The following is a 14,795-nucleotide window of genomic DNA, read 5'->3' as shown; positions in this document are numbered from 1 at the left end:
CCCCCTTGTCTAGGAGGAAAAACATTGCCAAGGTTCTTAGGCAGCTGCTCTTCTGCCTGGCATGAAACATTTGAAAATCTTTAAGCTCATTTTAAAATACAGGCCCTGATCAAGCCTCAATAAAAATGCAGGCTTATGATTAGATGCCTCAACATGAAAGCCAAGATTATTGGGAGGAAATAAACATGTAGAGAGATATGACTGCAAAAAACCAGATAAGAGCTGAATTGCCTCTATACATTCTTCAGACAACAAAAGCAAAGTCCCTAGGACAGCGGTTCTCAAAGGGCATGCCATGCCATGGGAAGTGTTGCAGGAAGAATCAAGGACAATCAAAGAAACATTTAAACATTTCAGTGTAGTATAGTATAGTATAGCATAGCTCTCGTACTTAGTACAGTGGTACCTCGTGTTAAGTACGTAATTCATTCCGGAGGTCCGTTCTTAACCTGAAACTGTTGTTAACCTGAAGCACCGCCTTAGCAAATGGGGCCTCCTGCTGCCGCCGTGCCGCCGGAGCACTATTTCTGTTCTCATCCTGAAGCAAAGTTCTTAACCCGAGGTACTATTTCTGGGTTAGAAGAGTCTGTAACCTGAAGCGTATGTAACCTGAAGCGTATGTAACCCGAGGTACCACTGTATAGAATAAATCTCATGCTTATACATACTTAGGGTATATTTTGGGGATTATTCCTGTTCTTATGAACGTATACTTTCTGGATGTCCCACCATCATATTATAAAGTAGTTGTGTTGTATGTTATAAATCAAGAGGAAGGTGCTCCAGAAGGTCATAACCACAGCCCAAAGGATTATTGGTCATCCTCTCCCATCTTTGGAAGAACTGTACGGTTCCCGTTGTCTTAGGAAAGCAAACAACATCCTGCAGGATGCATCTCACCCGGGATACAGTCTGTTTGCACTACTGCCTTCTGGCAGGAGATATAGAAACATCAAGTCAAGGACAAATAGACTGAAAAATAGTTTCTATCCAAGAGCTGTGGCCTTTTTAAATGCTGTAACTCGATAGTGTGACCTGGGAGTTTGATGGGTGTGGGTGTGGGTGTGGCTGGAATGTGGTTTGTTTGGTTGTTGTTGTTGTTTTGCTTTTGTTGTTTTTAAGGGATGGCATCCAATTTCGTTGCACTTGTGCAATGTTGCACTTGTGTAATGACAATAAAGAATCTATCTATCTATCTAAGCACTGCTAATTGTTGTCCCCCATCCCTGGCCATGTTGTTGTTGTTGTTTAGTCGTGTCCGACTCTTCGTGACCCCATGGACTAGAGCACGCCAGGCACTCCTGTCTTCCACTGCCTCCCGCAGTTTGGTCAAACTCATGTTGGTAGCTTCGAGAACACTGTCCAACCATCTCGTCCTCCATCGTCCCCTTCTCCTTGTGCCCTCCATCTTTCCCAACATCAGGGTCTTTTCCAGGGAGTCTTCTCTTCTCATGAGGTGGCCAAAGTATTGGAGCCTTAGTATTGGAGGCCATGTATTTCTTATCAATAAAAAATTCAGTATGGCCCATGCAAGTTTTTATTATTAGCGTGTGACCCAGAGAAAAAGAAAGAGAGCCACTGCTCTAGGGTATATTCCAATGTATGGATATGTTAAAAGTTAAATATTGGTTTCTCTTCAAATGCTGTATCTCTGCTTATTAGAAAACTTTCTGCAGTGGTGTTTGCACACAGAAGCCCCTCAGTATTTTCGTTTCTCATTCTGCTTAGCCGGTTATAGTTTAGATTTTGTTAACATTTCTTTTCTCTTTTGTTACATTTTTGACTGGCTGTGTTTGTTACGCAACTTTAAAAAAAATTAGAAAGTAAATAAATTAATAAAAAGATTCCAAAACCCAGTTGGGAAGGTCCTTAACTCAGTAGTATAACATATACTCAACCTGCAAAAAAAAGAAGTCCAATTTTCAATCCTAGGACAAGGGAGGACAACAAGGACAAATTTTTGCTGGGCATCCAGCCCAGTGAACTATTATGGTGGAGTTAAAAGGTTGCTTGTTATTTTGTGACATTTTGGGATCCACACACACCCCCAGCTGAAAATGGATTCCTACTCCCTGTTTAATGACACCTAGGGGTGGCGCTGTGGGTTAAACCACAGAGCCTAGGACTTGCCGATCAGAAGGTCGGCAGTTCGAATCCCAGTGACGGGGTGAGCTCCCATTGCTCGTTCCCTGCTCCTGCCAACCTAGCAGTTTGAAAGCACATCAAAGTGCAAGTAGATAAATAGGTACCACTCCGGCAGGAAGGTAAACGCGTTTCCGTGCGCTGCTCTGGTTCGCCAGAAGCAGCTTAGTCATGCTGGCCACACGACCCGGAAGCTGTACGCCGGCTCCCTCGGCCAGTAAAGCGAGATGAGCGCCGCAACCCCAGAGTCAGCCACGACCGGACCTAACGGTCAGGGGTCCCTTTACTTTTACCTTTAGGGGTGCCTCCAGGCTCTCAGTATTTTGCATGCCTGGAAATTTAGGTTTGCACAATCAACGGATTAAAGGGGTTAAATTAGGAAGACAAGTCTACTTTTAAAAAGAAACAATAGCTTTTTTTTATGACATGAGGGAAATGAGCAAAGGAAGATTTTTTATGCCCTCCAAGCAAACCGGGGATGAATGAAGGATGAATCCTCATTGATGTTTAACCTCCTCACAAACAAATTGGAACAAATGCACAATAAAGACAGGATATGATCTAACCTCCACTTAAGTTTTGTGCAAGCAAATCAGGATGAATCTTCATCATCATCATCATAATTTATTATTTATACCCCGCCATCTGGCTGGGTTTCCCCAGCCACTCTGGGCATTTTCCAACAGTATATTAAAATACAGTAACCTATTAAACATTAAAAGCTTCCCTAAACAGGGCTGCCTTCTGTCCATTAAACTTTGATTAGTAAATGTCCAGTGCGCTTCCAATGCCATAAGTCTTATCTCAGCAGAGAATTTCGTGCAGTGGCTGAAGGAGGCAGGAGAGTCAGTACCTTTTATAAATGAAGAATCCTGGAGCAAGCACTTTGGAACTCAGGGAAAAACTTTATTCACAAAAGCAAAAAAACCCTGGCGATAAAGCACACATGCTTTTATCTCCGGCATAAAGAAAAGTTGACTCTAAACTTAAGTCATTTTAGCAAACACGCCCATGGCCACAAACTGAGTCTGCGAGTCAGGTCAAGGTGGGGAGAGAGAGAAACACGGTGAACTGACTATTTATACAAACCAACTCACATTCCTGGATTTTTAAAAAATGCACCCATGAAAGTTCCTTTTCTCTGTCTGCCTCCCATCTTCCAGACTCTTCTTGAAGAGCAAATCAGCATGTGATCTTGGCCACAGAGGATGGCCACAGAGAAGAGAGAATTATGTATGTTTATTTAATGCAGAGGGAGCCAGAGGGATTTTCCTCTCTTTTTCCTAGTGACTGAGGAATGTTGTGCAATATTTTGGAACAGGACAAGGGGTTGTTTATAGATTTGGGGAAGGGAATTTGCAAAAGCTTTGCTGTTCACTCCTTGTTTCAATGTGCGGCTTTAGTCACTCTGTTCCAGGGCACCTCCAAGAAAGTGTGTGAGCGAAGTTCCCTCACAGCCACATCAATCATCGCCCCACAACTGACTGCACAGAAGTGGTTTTACCATCACCAAGCGTGGTTTGAACACAGCAAAGAAGGCATGGGGAGGGCTGAATAGGAGCACTTTTTCTGTATGTGCGACTACTGCAAACTTTAATGAGAGAGAGCTGAACCAGGGGTAGGCAACCCAAGGCCCATGGGCCACAAGCAGCCCACGGAGGTCATTTAACCGAGCCGCCCCCAAACCAAGCTGCCTGCTTGGCGAGTTCCCACACGCTGCACTAAACAGGTGCAACGCGGTGCAGGGACTCACTTCTGTGTCACCAAAAATCTCATCTGCGCAGAAACCGAAAATCTTGCGCATGCACACTCATGCACACAAGCGATCCAGCCCATGGAGGGATCTCCGTTGGAGTGAACCAGCCCAGGCGAGGTAAACCTTGCTGACCCCTGGCTGAAACAAACACCACCGTTGGATAAGTCCTAACCATATCTACTCATAAGTAAGTCCAACGGGACTTACCTCCAGGTAAATGAGGCTAGGCCCATGGACTGCAAGAAGATCAAACCTATCCATTCTGAAGGAAATCAGCCCTGAGTGCTCACTGGAAGGACAGATCCTGAAGCTGAGGCTCGAATACTTTGGCCACCTCATGAGAAGAGAAGACTCCCTGGAAAAGACCCTGATGTTGGGAAAGATGGAGGGCACAAGGAGAAGGAGACGACAGAGGAGGAGATGGTTGGACAGTTTCCTCGAAGTTACTAATATGAGTTTGACCAAACTGCGGGAGGCAGTGGAAGACAGGAGTGCCTGGCGTGCTCTGGTCCATGGGGTCTGGTCCAAGAGTCAGACACGACTAAACGACTAAACAACAACAACAACAAATGAGGCTAGGATGCCAGTCAAAGGAAGCGGAGTAAAAGCTGGACTGCCTCCTCCCAATTTTCCAATGGGTCTCTGCTGCAAACAGACTTAAGAAAGAGCAGGGCAGCCACCCACAGCCCCCACCACTTACCCAAATACATTGGGGGCAAAAATATGTCCACTTAGAATTAAGTCCTATTGAATTCAGTGGCACTTACTTCCATGCAACTGGGGTTCCTTCTTCAATGGAATTTCTTTCCCAGAGGCCCATCTCCTTCTCTTCCTGCTGCCACTCGTTTCCCCTCCGGATTTGCTCTTTCCTTTCTATGCCTTTTCAGCTGGCAGAAAACCGAGAGGTGCAGCTTCCCCCCCACCACCACCACCACCACTTGGGAGAAGGCAGCAGCAGTTTGATTTCTGCTTGGGGAGAGATCTGATGGCTGGGTGAGCCCCTTCTCCATAGGAGAGAAAGCAGCAAAGAGGAGCAACGTCCGGCAAGAGGCCTGGGGTTTCTAGCAGGGTCCAGAGTCCACCCAAAGGGAACTCGGCTCCTAGGCTAGGAGTTGGCTCCTATGCTCCTTAAAGGTAAAGGGACCCCTGACCATTAGGTCCAGTTGTGGCCGATTCTGGGGTTGCGGTGAGAGCCAGTGTGGTGTAGTGGTTAAGAGCGGTAGTCTCGTAATCTGGGGAACCGGGTTCGTGTCTCCGCTCCTCCACATGCAGCTGCTGGGTGACCTTGGGCCAGTCACACTTCTCTGAAGTCTCTCAGCCCCACTCACCTCACAGAGTGTTGTGGGGGAAGAAGGGAAAGGAGAATGTTAGCCGCTTTGAGACTCCTGAAGGGGAGTGAAAGGCGGGATATCAAATCCAAACTCTTCTTTTTCCTCCTCCTCCTCCTCTTCTTCTTCTCCTTCTCCTTCTCCTTCTCCTTCCTTCTCCTTCTCCTTCTTACTTTATTGGCCGAGGGAGCCGGCGTACAGCTTCCGGGTCATGTGGCCAGCATGACTAAGCCGCTTCTGGCGAACCAGAGCAGCACACGGAAACGCCGTTTACCTTCCCGCTGGAGCAGTACCTATTTATCTACTTGCACTTTGACGTGCTTTCGAACTGCTAGGTTGGCAGGAGCAGGAACCGAGCAACTGGAGCTCACCCCGTCGCGGGGATTCAAACTGCCGACCTTCTGATCGGCAAGTCCTAGGCTCTGTGGTTTAACCTACAGCACCACCCGCCTCCCCCTAAAGCATTAACTAGGCTTTTGGAAGGAGCAATGCCACAACCGCGGGTGAAAATGGGGGCAATCAAGGCAGAACCCCAGGAGCCTTTACAGAAATAGAATTGTAGAATTGGAAAGGGCCCTAGGGTCATTTAGTCCAATCCCCTACAATGCAGGAATCTCAGCTAAAGCATCCATGGCAGGTGGCCATCCAAGCTTTGCCTAAAAACCTCCCAAAGAAGGAGAGTCCACCGCCTCTACTGTCTTCCACTTTCTCCTACTGTCAGAAAGTTCTTTCTGATATTTCATCACAGGAGCGCAAAAGCCCAAGTAACATTTTCAGCAAGGACTTCAGGCTGTTTTGTTTGGGCGACTGCCAAGTCCAGAAAAACCACAGAAAGGAAAAATGCGTGGGCCTGGGTTTCCCCGATCACATCAGTCCACCTGGTTACGCTAACTCGTCTCCGTATGGGATGAGTTGAAGGCGGGGACAGGACGGGGGGGGTTGCTACCCCCACCCCTGGTCACGTCTCTTTCCTCGCTGCAAAGCGGCTGTTGGGTGGGGAACAGAAGGAAGGCTGCGATCCAACCAAGTAAGTCAGGGTCTTTTCCCATAACCGAACGTAGTGACGGGACAGGCGAGTCTGAATCTCCACGTGCTTTCGCGGTCTGGAGTGGGGGCCGGGGAAAAGCAAAAAGCCCGTGGCTGTTTGCGACGAGGCTTGTCCCAGAGGAAAGCCCGGCTGCAGCAGCTCTGCGCGCGCCGTTGCTGGGATAACGAGAAGCCCCATGCTGCCGAGGCGATGGGACTTCTGAGTAGCCCTGCGGAACGCTAGTCCACTGGGTCTACTCTGGAGTAGGACTGGCATAGCAGCCAACTGCTGGGGGGGCAGCTGACCCCCAAAGCAAGTAAATAAATAAAAATACTTAAGTAACTGGCCAATTGCACTGCGGATAACTCGGTTCTTCCTCCTCCCCCAGCATAAAGCCTGCCCTCTCCATGGGTCGAGGCCCCTTGCTCCCCCCATAAAATATTTGAGGGGGCTGGGTTCCCCCCAAAATGGATGAGCATTGCCATTCAAATGGTGTGTGTGTGTGTTGTGATCATTTTTGTGCCCCCCCCCTCCATATTTTATTCAAGTCAGCATCCTTACCTAGGACTCTGCCTTACACCGAGTGCATCAAACTCAGTCTTGTCTACACGGGCTGGCAGCAGTTCTTCAGCGTTTCAGAGGTGTGTGGGAGGGTATTCCCAGCCCTACTTTTGTTACTGGGGGTCGCATCTGGGCCCTTGTGCGTGCAAAGCAGGTGCTCCGCTGCTGAGCGAAGGCTCTGCCCAGTTCAGATGTTCCAGGAAGGTCTCCATTTCCAAATTCAGGAAGAGCGGTTGATTCAAATGTTAAGGGCAATTGTCAGCGGATTTTGGGCAAAGAGAACCGAGGATCCCCGCGTCCGTTTCGCCTCCTCTTTGATAGGAAGTTTAGCGTAGACTCTGCGGGTTCTGGGCTCCCCAACTCCTTTCCACGACTTTCTTTCTCTCTTGATTTGTGTGTGCACGGGTGCAAACCTGAATAAAACATGGGGGGAGGGAGGTAAGCCCCGCTCTACATAATCAATCACATGATTGGGTACATCCACACTATTTGAATGGCAATGCCCATCAAATTGGGGGGTGCAGCCCTCTAAAATATTCCATGGTGGTGGGGGACGAAGACCCCTCTGCCCCTAGGAGTTTGCTCCTGTGTGTGCGTGTAGATTCCAGATTAGCTGTTCTTACACCTGTCATTCATTCATTCATTCATTCATTCATTCATTTCCCCCCTGTGAACTAAAGGCGGAGTGGAAATAGCGCTTCCCGCGACATTATGCTCCTTAAGGATAAGATGTCCCTTCCATGTGACACCTAACGCCATCCACTCACTCGCGGTCGTTTCTTCTGTCTAAAGAAAAAAAGAGTTTTGAAGTTTCCGGTTTTTTGCACACACGCGCGCTTGCGCCCAGGCGTACACTCCGCGACGCCTCCCTCCCTCTCTCCCTTTCCTACCCGAGGCAGAGCGCCATCGAGCCGAGTAGCGGCAAAGACAGCCCTCTTCTAACAGGTCGGTAGGTGATGGGCCTGTGCGCGGGACCGGGGCGAGTCTCTTTTCTCTTTTCTCTTAACTTGCAAATCTCCTCCAGCTGCCACTTGCTTCAACTACTTTCTTCCTTTCTGAACTTTTATCCGGGATGGGAGGTGGGGAGAAGTCTTGTTCAAAACGATGGGGATTTCCGAGCAAACATTCGAGCAGGGTGTCCTTTAAGAGGAATGCCATTTAAGAAGAGAAGTTTTTTTAAAAAAAGTTTCATGCATTTGATGCCAATTGGTTTATGTTTTTTTTTTTATTAGCTGTCATCCAGAGGAACCTACACCCTCTGTAACGCATACATATTTGGGGCTTAACTGAACATGCTGCTATAATCTTCTGCCTTAAACACATCGTCACTGTATTTTGCTTTGTATCTGGTGATCAGTACCCATTGTTTGTGTTGTTTCGTGTTATTCTGAATGAAAACGATTTTTAGAATTGCATAATATTATTTCAGAGATTTGCACTTTCTGCTGAAACTTGCAATTTCTCACAATACAGTAATGAGCAGCCTTTCGTGTAATGAAACTTAGCGGTGGTTACTTCAAAGATGTGGTTAAAAGGTGGGGAATTCCAAACTCCACTTACCTGCTCAATTCCTTGAGTGACCTTGGGCCAGTCCCGTCTCTCACTTTCAGCCCTGCCAACCTCAGAGTCGGTTGCCAAAGTTCAGTAGGTAAGGGAAGTTGCGCTGAACTCCATGGAATAACTTAGAGTGGGAAAGCAATAGATGAACATCTGGACAATTTGTGAGGTTCTGTTGCTGTGAAGGTTTTATTATTGGTTTTTTATTGTTCATTGCAGTTTTGAAAGGGGGAAAAAGCTACCCTTAACCAAGACTTAGGAGCAACAGGGGCAACCTCACAAGTGATGGCCATCTGTCATGGAAGCATTTTAGCCGTGATTCCTGCACTGCAGGGGGTTGGACTAGATGACCCTTGGGTCCCTTCCAACTAAGATTCTTTGATTCTGCTCTTGGTTAACTGAGGAGGCCAGTTAACCATGCAGGCTTTCTGTGCCTCAGCTGTTTGTGACAAGCAGATCTTCAACAGGTTCAGCTTCCTCACCTGTTGATTGGCTGTCTTCCTAACCCAAGGAAATGATGGACCAGTTGTAACAAAGAAGACAAGCCTATTATTCTGCCTGCTTTAAATATGCTGCTAGGTGCACCATCACCAAAAGGAGCTGCTGCCCATTCCTTCTTGCAAATGGTTAATCATGATGTCTCTGTGTTATTTGAAAGTACAGTGGTACCTCGGGTTACAGACGCTTCGGGTTACAAACTCTGCTAACCCAGAAATAGTACCTTGGGTTAAGAACTTTGCTTCAGGATGAGAACAGAAATCGCTCGGCAGTGGCGCAGTGGCAGCGGGAGGCCCCATTAGCTAAAGTGGTGCTTCAGGTTAAGAACAGTTTCAGGTTAAGAACAGACGTCCGGAACGAATGAAGTTCTTAACCTGGGGTACCACTTTACTTGTCCCTGAGGTAGCTTGAAGGATCACAGCACAGCAAGATGTCTTATTCTGAGACAGACCGTTGGCCCAATTAGCTTTGTATCATCTACACTGGCTCTCAGATTTGTCATTGCACAACCCCTGTGAGAGTGTTTGGCTGAGAATGAGTGACTGGTCAGATTTACATTGTGGGTTCGTTGCTGAGTGGGGATTTGAGGCTGACACTCTCAACACACCAGTATCTGATGGGCTCTGCTGGCTTGTCCCCCCAGCCCTGGCCTCACCATTTCTCTGCTTTTCCCCAACACCACACGGGTAGGCTGGGTCATAGGCCAACACTCTGACCACTATGCAACAATCCGGTTTTACAAAGTATACCAGGAAGATCTGGAGCGTTTTGTATTGACTATCTTTTGGCTGACCAATTTCCTGAGATTACTGCAAAGGTAGCTTGTTTTTGTGCTGCAGCAGTTGCTTGTCGGCATAGGATCCTGTCTTAGTTTTAAAATTACCGTACTTTTTTTACCATTTAAATATAATTATTCTATATTTCTCATTTTAAAAAGAAAATATTTTACATTGTTTTTAACTCTACATTTAATAGCATGCTTAAGATATTATATTGTGTTTTATGTGCTCTGGTTTTTTTCCTGTCTTCTCTACTGGTTATTGACTGAAATAGATAGATGATAGATAGATAGATAGATAGATAGATAGATAGATAGATAGATAGATAGATAGATGATAGATATACATTTATAAAGAAACATTTTTTCAATTCTTTAATTTTGCAAGATTAAAACAGTTAACCAACTCCCCACTGGTGCTCCCCAGCAACTCATCTTCCTCAGCAATGAGCTACCAGTTGGCCATCAATGAGGTTAAGGTGAAATCAGAATCGTGGGATACCTGATATTGGATCCAATATCTGGAAAGTGTTTGTGTGTGTGTGTGTGTTGGTAGCCTCAGTTCACAAGCCAGTTCCTTTCGCTGGCTTCATTTTGTTTCTATTTCAGGTGACCTAAGACCAGAAGCTTTGTGCGCAACCAGAATTGCCCCTGGAGTGCAATTTTTCTCAGAAATGTCTGTGTGTGAAAGAGCTCGCATGACAGTCCAAGATGATCATGACCAGGTGGAGTCTTCCTTTGTCTCCAATGGACCCATGGCAGAAGGGCAAAGAGCAGGTAACTGTGGCCTCCCTATTTGGCAGTAAGGCATTTGGAGTGAAGATGAGGAACTGGTGGCCTTCCAGATGTTGTCCTTCCAGCCCATTGGCCATGCTGGCTGGGGATGCTGGCAGTCTAGCAACATCTAAAGGGGCACAGATTCTCCATCCCTGATTTGGAGCAACCAGCAGCTGCCTGTGCGAAAAGATTCTGCTCTAGGAAATAACAGCTGGATAAGTGGTACTTATTTTTCTAATATCAGTCCTAACCCTGGAGAGCTGCAGCCAGTAGACCATTCTCAGCTGGGTGGGCCAAGGGTTTGACTCGGTATAAGGCAGATTCCCAAGTTCTGCTGCCATTGGAGGCAGCTGCAAACTTGGGAGTGTAGAAATCTGCCTTCTACAAGCATTGGTCCATTACAGTGGTACCTCAGATTACATACACTTCAGGTTACAGACACTTCAGGTTACAGACTCTGCTAACCCAGAAATAGTACCTCGGGTTAAGAACTTTGCTTCAGGATGCACAGCAGCAGCAGGAGGCCCCATTAGCTAAAGTGGTGCTTCAGATTAAGAACAGTTTCAGGTTAAGAACGGACCTCTGGAACGAATTAAGTACTTAACCCAAGGTACCACTGTAGTTCAGTGTTGCTATACCTCAGATGCAAAGAAAGCCATTATAGCAGAAATTCTGGTCATACTCTTGCATGTAAGCATTGGGCCAATTAGGCTCAAATTACACTTAGCTACAGTATTTGGGCTTGTAACAGAAACCATCAAAATGCAACACAATAATAAACCACACAATATTCATTGGATTAAGGTGGTGAGAGAGCGGATTGAGTTGCCATCTGATCCCTCAATGGCAAAAAATAACTGGCATCTTACGGTGAGCAAATTGCAAACTTTCCAACGAGTATAAACCTCCATGCTCCAGCTAATCACTAAACTTTTCCAGGTCAAGGAACAGGGGTATCTTAAGCATATGCGGCACTGGGGTGCAAGGATCCGCCTGGCACCCCTAGGTTGCCCACAGTTGACAACCTTGGGAGAGAACCCCCAAAGTTGTTCACCTTTTTTAAAGGAAATGGTTGTTTACCTTTAGAACGATTGTGGGACACAGGGACTCACAGCGCCAACCAATGGGGGTGCCAGCACCCCACACACACATGGGCATACGAAGGTGGGTGCAGGTTCCACGCTGGAGGGGGACAAAATGTTGGGCGGCACAGTTGCCTCACTGTCCACCTGCTGCCTCCCCCCCCCCCCCCCCCGGCTGCATGGTGGCTAACTGTTGATTTTCTGAACTTTGAATTTTATTGTTATTCATGTTTTTATACTGTATTTTACGCTGCTTTTAACATTAAGTGTTTTAAATTTGTTGTTAGCTGCCCTGAGCGCAGTTTTTGAACCGGGAAGGGCAGGGTATAAATAAAATATTATTATTATTATTATTATTATTATTATTATTATTATTATTATTGAGATGGATTAGATGATTTAGTGAGTAGCTGGAGCATGGAGGTGAATGTCTCTACAGTAAAAATGTGTTAATACTTGTGGGAAAGCTTGCATTTTGCTCACCATAAGATGCCAACTATTGCTCCTGGTAAGTTTCCCCTTACGTTTCCGTCTTAAAATAATAATACAACACTCTTCATTAAAAGTAACAGGAAATGTTGTATTTGACTGCTTCTGTGATGTTACATTCCACCATCAGCAGCCTCTGCACTCTGCCGCCCCCCCCCCGCCCCCGGGCATGTGACCACCTGTCTGTCAGCGTCAGAGACTGGGTGAGCATGGAGGGCTCCCTCAGTGTGCTCACGCACTGCCTGTGTAGAACATGAAGCAAAAATTATTCCCCCCCCCTTGTAAATGCACTTGATTTTTTTTTAAAGGGGCCAGCCCTAGCAATTGGGCTATGCCTTAAGCAGCAAAATGTCTTGGGCTGACACAGTGAGCCTGACTCTAGTGGCTGTGTGTCCTACTTGGCAGAGTACAGTCCTCTACTTCGTAATGGCTGCTGTTCATTTGGGAGGGTTGGGTTAAAGACAAGAGTGAAGGCTAGAAAAGTTTGAAACTCTTGCCATTTCCCCACCCTTTGGGTATAAGCTAATGCAACATATCCCCCAACTCACCCACCCAATCCCTTTCACTGGAGCAGGCAAGGAGTGCTGATGTGTCTTCTTCTCCCCCACGCGTTTTGTGGTTAGGACACAATGGGTATGCAGCTGTTTTATGCCGGCACAGCGGCGTAGCTAGCCGCTCAGGTGCCTGGCATGGGGGCATGTCCTGCGGCCAGGGGTGAAGCGAGCCAGCCGTGGGGGCAGGGTGAGCCTCTCCGATGCTTGGAGCCCCTCCGCCGCCTCCCCCTCAGCTGTTAGGTGGCTGAGGGAGAGGCAGTAGGCAGACGCAAGTCCCACGCTGCCATTTTAGGCAGTGCGGAACCTGCAGGCGCCTAAGCCACCACATCACTCCTAAAAAGTTCCCTGAGCCCAATTTTTAAAAAATACTCATTTTGTCACACACCCTCCCAGTGACGACACCTGGAGTGGACTGCACCCCCTGCACTCTTCTGCCACCGCGCCGGCAGACCATCTGCATCATCATCCTTCTTGTCATTATGGTCATCCTCATCATTGTCATTGTCATCCTCATCATTCCCCTTGGCGCTGGAGCTGGTAAGTAGTCCAACTGTCCATGCTGCTGCCTTGATACATTTTTCCTTTGACCTCCCCCCCCCCCATTCCCTTAGCCATGTATCTTCTGCTACTAGGTCTGCATTACAGATTTGGCCCTTCCCTGGATTTCAGCCATTGCCACAGCCTTGCTGCCTGCCAGTCTCTGTGCTACAGCCAGCCTGCCACCAGCTTTCCATAGTGCAGCTATGAGATGGCACCCAGAATCAATGCATGACTGAAAATTCCTATTGTTACAGGTTTTGGGTGGGTGGGTGGGTGGGTGGGTGGGAAGCAAGACCTCCCCAAACGCTTAGACTTGGTAATAGTTAGAAAATCAAATTTAGTTGAAAACTGAACCTCGTGGACTCTGCTTATGCTGATGAACTGGGCCAGCTTGGCAGGGATAGTGGAGATCAGCCATTACAGAACAAAAATGAGTCACTGAGACAAAGGGAGTGGCTCTGACCACAGAGCACAGAGGAGAAGGTTGCCGGGGCAACCAGGCATGATGTGAGAGAAGAACTGTAAGAAAGACGGAGCAAGCAGACACAAAGGGGGAAGTCCTCTGCAAGGGCTGCTGGGAAGGAGGAGGAGGAGGAGGAAGAAGAAGAGTTTGGACTTGATATTCTGCCTTTCACTCCCCTTAAGGAGTCTCAAAGTGGCTAATAATCTCCTTTCACAGAATGCCGCTGCGAGGCTCCTTACGGGGTCCTTGCCATGGGATCACATTCATCCAGGGCTTTACCAACTGCACTGGCTCCCAGTGGAGTACAGGGTCAGGTTTAAGTTGCTTGTTTTGACCTTTAAAGCCCTATGCAGCCTAGGACTCACGTACCTACGGGACCCCTCTCCTGGTATGCCCCGCGGAGGACCTTAAGGCCCACAAATGACAACATTTTGGAGGTCCCAGGTCGCAAGGTGGTTAGATTGGTCTCAACTAGGGCCAGGGCCTTTTCATTACTGGCTCTGACTTGGTAGAAGGCTCTTGTCACAAAAAACTAGGGCCCTGCAGGACTTAACATCTTTCCGCAGGGCCTGCAAGACAGAGCTGTTCCGCCTGGCCTTTGGTTTGGACTCAGTCTGACCCTTCTGTTTCCCTCCCCTTGTGGTCTTGATTTATCAGCTACTTTTAAAATGAGGCTGCATTTTAAATTGCATTTTAACCTGTATTTTAAATTGTTGTTTTTGTTTGTTTGTTTGTTTGTTTTGTTTTTTCCCTATTATGTTTTTACTTGGTTTTTTTACTTGGTGATTTTATTGGTGTTAGCCGCCCTGAGCCCTGCTCTGGCCGGGGAGGGCGGGGTATAAATAAAATTTTTTATTATTATTACTTTCCCTTCCTCCCCCACAACAAACACTCTTGTGAGGTGAGGGGGGCTGAGAGACTTCAGAGAAGGGTGACTAGCCCAGGGTCACCCAGCAGCTGCATGTGGAGGAGCAGGGAAGCAAACCCGGTTCACCAGATTACGAGTCCACTGCTCTTAACCACTACACCACAGTGGCTCTCACACTGGAGGAGAAGAAAGGCAGAATTTTCTGGGCTGGTGGGCTGGCCAGTTGAAGGCAGTTTGGGAGAGATGCCTTGGCCTCCAGAGCGGCCCTGCTGTGGGGGACAAGCCTCTCTTGAGATAGCCATGCTGTAAGATCTGGACTCCCTCCATCCAAACTCAGCTGTAAAGATGTGAATAAAACATACTTCTTAAAGCCAC

The 14,795-nt window shown here is 47.4% G+C and overlaps 2 protein-coding genes across 4 annotated transcripts in view; one reads left to right on the top strand and one right to left on the bottom strand.

Annotated features, from left to right (window-relative positions):
- The window catches only part of LOC307209015 (killer cell lectin-like receptor subfamily B member 1B allele A), a 250,274-nt gene that overhangs the window by 140,375 nt on the left and 95,104 nt on the right, over window positions 1-14,795 (bottom strand). The gene's annotated exons all lie outside the window — the stretch shown is intronic.
- LOC307208997 (C-type lectin domain family 2 member D-like) overlaps window positions 1-14,795 on the top strand; it is a 96,927-nt gene that overhangs the window by 76,286 nt on the left and 5,846 nt on the right. Inside the window, exons 1-3 of one of the 3 annotated variants that reach the window (XM_079964068.1) lie at window positions 5,773-6,253; window positions 10,257-10,424; window positions 12,943-13,086. In XM_079964068.1, the coding sequence (XP_079820194.1) occupies window positions 10,322-10,424; window positions 12,943-13,086 (247 nt within the window). In that variant the 5' untranslated portion in view covers window positions 5,773-6,253; window positions 10,257-10,321. Of the gene's footprint in view, window positions 1-5,772; window positions 6,254-10,256; window positions 10,425-12,942; window positions 13,087-14,795 lie in introns of those variants that run through there. The other 2 variants (XM_079964067.1, XM_079964069.1) reach the window with 2 other exon arrangements.

The sequence above is a fragment of the Podarcis cretensis genome (genome assembly GCF_951804945.1).
Source record: "Podarcis cretensis genome assembly, chromosome: 2".
Lineage (NCBI taxonomy): Eukaryota > Metazoa > Chordata > Lepidosauria > Squamata > Lacertidae > Podarcis > Podarcis cretensis.
This window is presented reverse-complemented; position numbering and strand designations above follow the sequence as displayed.